Source organism: Otolemur garnettii, unplaced genomic scaffold (assembly GCF_000181295.1).
Source record: "Otolemur garnettii isolate 467f Iridium unplaced genomic scaffold, OtoGar3 scaffold00022, whole genome shotgun sequence".
In the NCBI taxonomy this organism is placed as follows: domain Eukaryota; kingdom Metazoa; phylum Chordata; class Mammalia; order Primates; family Galagidae; genus Otolemur; species Otolemur garnettii.
This window is the reverse complement of record NW_003852417.1, coordinates 2,573,392-2,576,795: the sequence shown is the minus strand read 5'-3', so window position 1 is coordinate 2,576,795 and position 3,404 is coordinate 2,573,392. Positions and strand designations below refer to the sequence as shown.

Genomic DNA, 3,404 nt, shown 5'->3' with positions numbered 1-3,404 from the left:
AAAAAAAAAAAAAAAGAAAAAAGAGAACTACCTTTCCATATCTCTTGCTCAGCTTGTCTTTCCCCACTGCTTTGCAAGAGTTAATGATACATTAAAGAAATTATTTCTTTGTATATCATGTGCTACAAATACATTTTCCCAGTTTGTCCTTTGTTGTTGCTTTGTAGTCATATTATTAATCTCTTCCTTTTGGCTTCTGGGTGTCAGGCCTGCTTAGAAAGTCCTTTCCTGTTCCAAGATCATCAAAGCATTCATACTTGTTCTATTCTATTATTTTTATATATATAATGTTTATATTATGATTTTTAGATCTTTGATCTGGGATTTAACTTGTGGTATGAAGAGTAAGGAAGTGAACTAGTTTAAAAAGTAAATTTACCCTTAAAATACAATAAAAATTTCTGGGTACCATTACATAATTACTGTTTTAACTTTCTTAAAGAATATTCATAATTTTAAAAATGAATTCAAAGTTCACCTGTTTTACAGTATAAAGTTTTATACACACATTTAATACATATGTATATATGTATGAATGTGTATGTAATGAAATAAAATTATATTTTCCACAATACTTTGAAATGTCATATTACAATTTGACATTATTACTATTAAAATAGTTTCTATTTCTTCTTTTTCAATATCTTCTTGATTTCCTGGATCTTCCAGATTTCTTTTTTGTTCTACGGTATTTTCTTTCAAACAGTTTCTTTTCAATTAAGCTCACTTCTTCATGGAGTAAGGAGGTCTTTATTCTTAGCAGGAAGGAGAAGAGATTTAGTATAAACTGGTAACTCAGAGAAAAATTCGATTCTTCATAGGTTGTCAAATGTTTACAATAGCTAGAAGGAAAAGAAAAACTATTAAGTTCTCTTTATTTTCTTTTTCTGTTTGTTTGTTTTTTGAGACAGAGCCTTAAGCTGTTGCCCTGAGTAGAGTGCCATGGTGTTATAGCTCATAGCAACCTCCAACTCTTGGGCTCAAGCGATCCTCTTGCCTCAGTTTTTCTATTTTTAGTAGAAATGGAGTTTCACTTTTTGCTCAGGCTGGTCTAAAACTTGTGAGCTCAAGCAATCCACCTGCCTCGGCTTCCCAGAGTGCTATGATTACAGGTGTGAGCTACCATGCCTGGCCATTAAGCTCTCTTTAAATGGTCATTTAGAAATGCATGCATAACCCTTGAACTTACCCCCAGATAAATTAGCAAATATATGTGATCAGGCTTAAAACAGTACTCTGAATTGGAAGGAAATTTAGAACAATTTGGTAACACTCCTCAACTCTACAAAGGAAAAATTTTCACAGTGTCCATGGCTACCATGCAAGGGACACAGTTGGTGCTGGGAGCTGGGTCTTAGGACTCTCACCCAGATGGGTTCCAATCCAGATGGGTTTCTTCTCCACCTTCTCACCATGGTCAAAGCAAACAAAAGCCCACAAGGAGAGATTCTGAACATATTTTTAAAATAAACTAAAGGAAACAAATAATCCCCAACTTTCACCCCAAATAAGAAATCAGGCTTTATAATGTAGCTTTGCAATCCTGTATGTATTACAGAAAAAAGAGTTGACTGAAGATAGTCAAACCTGAATCTGATCACTCTAAGTAATGCTAGCTGTCAATCTCTAACTACAACAAATTATAGGCAATCCAGAAACAGAGAAACAGGTTAAACAGTATCATTTGGTTGTCATCAGCATCCAGACTATGGGAAATTTTACAGAACCCATGTGACCTGGATTACTCACCAAGTACACTGTAAGAGGGGACCAGGGAAAGAGAGAAAAAAAGGGGACCTTATGAACTAAAACCCTTAAGGGCCATACCTGCGGTTCTCAACCTCTGGGTCCTGACTCACAGGAACTGTATTAAAGGGCCACAGCAATAGGAAGGTTGAGGACCACTGGGCTATACCAACCACTTGCAACATACAGGCCTTATGTGGATTGAGTTAAACTCATTAAAATATTATACTGACAACTGGGAAATATCTAAACATTAACTGTACATTTGATAATATTAAGAAATTTGGGCGGTGCCTGTGGCTCAAAGGAGAAGGGCATGGGCCCCATGTGCCAGAGGTGGCGGGTTCAAACCCAGCCCTGACCAAAAAAAATCAGCAAAACAAACAAAAAAAGAAATTAGTATTAATTTTTTGATGTCTAGTTAATAGTAGTATGCCTTTATTTTAAAAAATATTATGGCTGGGCGGTGCCTGTGGCTCAGTGAGTAGGGTGCCGGCCCCATATACCAAGGATGGCGGGTTCGAACCTGGCCCCGGCCAAACTGCAACAAAAAACAGCTGGGTGTTATGGCAGACGCCTGTAGTCCCAGCTACTCAGGAGGCTGAGGCAAAAGAATCGCCTAAGTCCAGGAGACAGAGGTTGTTGAGAGCTGTGACTCCATAGCACTCTACTGAGAGTGATAAAGTGAGACTCTGTCTCTAAAAATATATATATATATACACACATATATATATCTGTCAAAAAAAAAAAAAATAATAATGGGCTTTGAGAATCTGCTTCCAAATAGTGAGGGGCACAGGGTGAAGAAGTGAGTTGGGCCTGGGTAAAAACAAGTCCAGTTATGTTGTAACTATTGTTGGTAGGTGACAGAGATAGGAGGGTTCTTTACATTATTCTTACTATTTTTGAGTATATTTGAAATTGTCCATAATAAAGTTAAAAAAATAATAAATTAAATAACATATAGAAGCTATAAACTTTGAGATATTATGATTTATATAACATACAGAAGCTACAAACTTTGAGATATTGTGATTTATATAACATATATGGTCCTAAATTCCTGAACATCTATGTTTGCACCACAAAGCTCTGCCACCAATCAGCTATGACTATGGATAATTACTCTTGCTTTTCTCATCTGTAAAACAGTAAAAACAAAATAACCCCCCCCCCAAACAGTACTCACAGTTCATAGGGTTGATAAAAATATTAAATAAGAATATATATTAAGCACTTAACCCAAGGCTTGGCACACAGTAACAGCTCAAAAATGTTCACTCCCCATACATTCCTTTAAAATTATTTATTTTTTTGTTTTCATTTAAAATCAACCTTAAGGCTATTTTAAGTACTAATACACAATAAAACCAATATCCTACAACGTTCACTGGTAGGAAATTTTGAAGCCTCAAATGTCTATTCATTGAATGGCCTAATAAAGATAAAATATAAGGGTGGCGCTCATAGCTCCGTGGGTAGGACGCTGGTCACATACATGGGGGCTGGTAGGTTCAAACCTGGCCCACACCAGCTAAACAACAATGACAACTGCAACAAAAAAACAGCCAGGCATTGTGGTGGATGCCTGTAGTCCCAGCTACTTGGGAGCCTGAGGCAAGAGAATTGCTTAAGCCCAAGAGTTTGAGGTTGCTGTG

General features: G+C 36.5%; 1 protein-coding gene across 1 annotated transcript in view; it reads right to left on the bottom strand.

Moving 5' to 3' along the window:
• Nucleotides 1-625: 625 nt before the first annotated feature.
• TAF1B (TATA-box binding protein associated factor, RNA polymerase I subunit B) overlaps nucleotides 626-3,404 on the bottom strand; it is an 87,178-nt gene continuing 84,399 nt past the window's right edge. Inside the window, exon 14 of the mRNA XM_023511808.1 lies at nucleotides 626-842. Within this exon, the coding sequence (XP_023367576.1) occupies nucleotides 638-842 (205 nt within the window). The 3' untranslated portion in view covers nucleotides 626-637. The remainder of the gene's footprint in view (nucleotides 843-3,404) is intronic.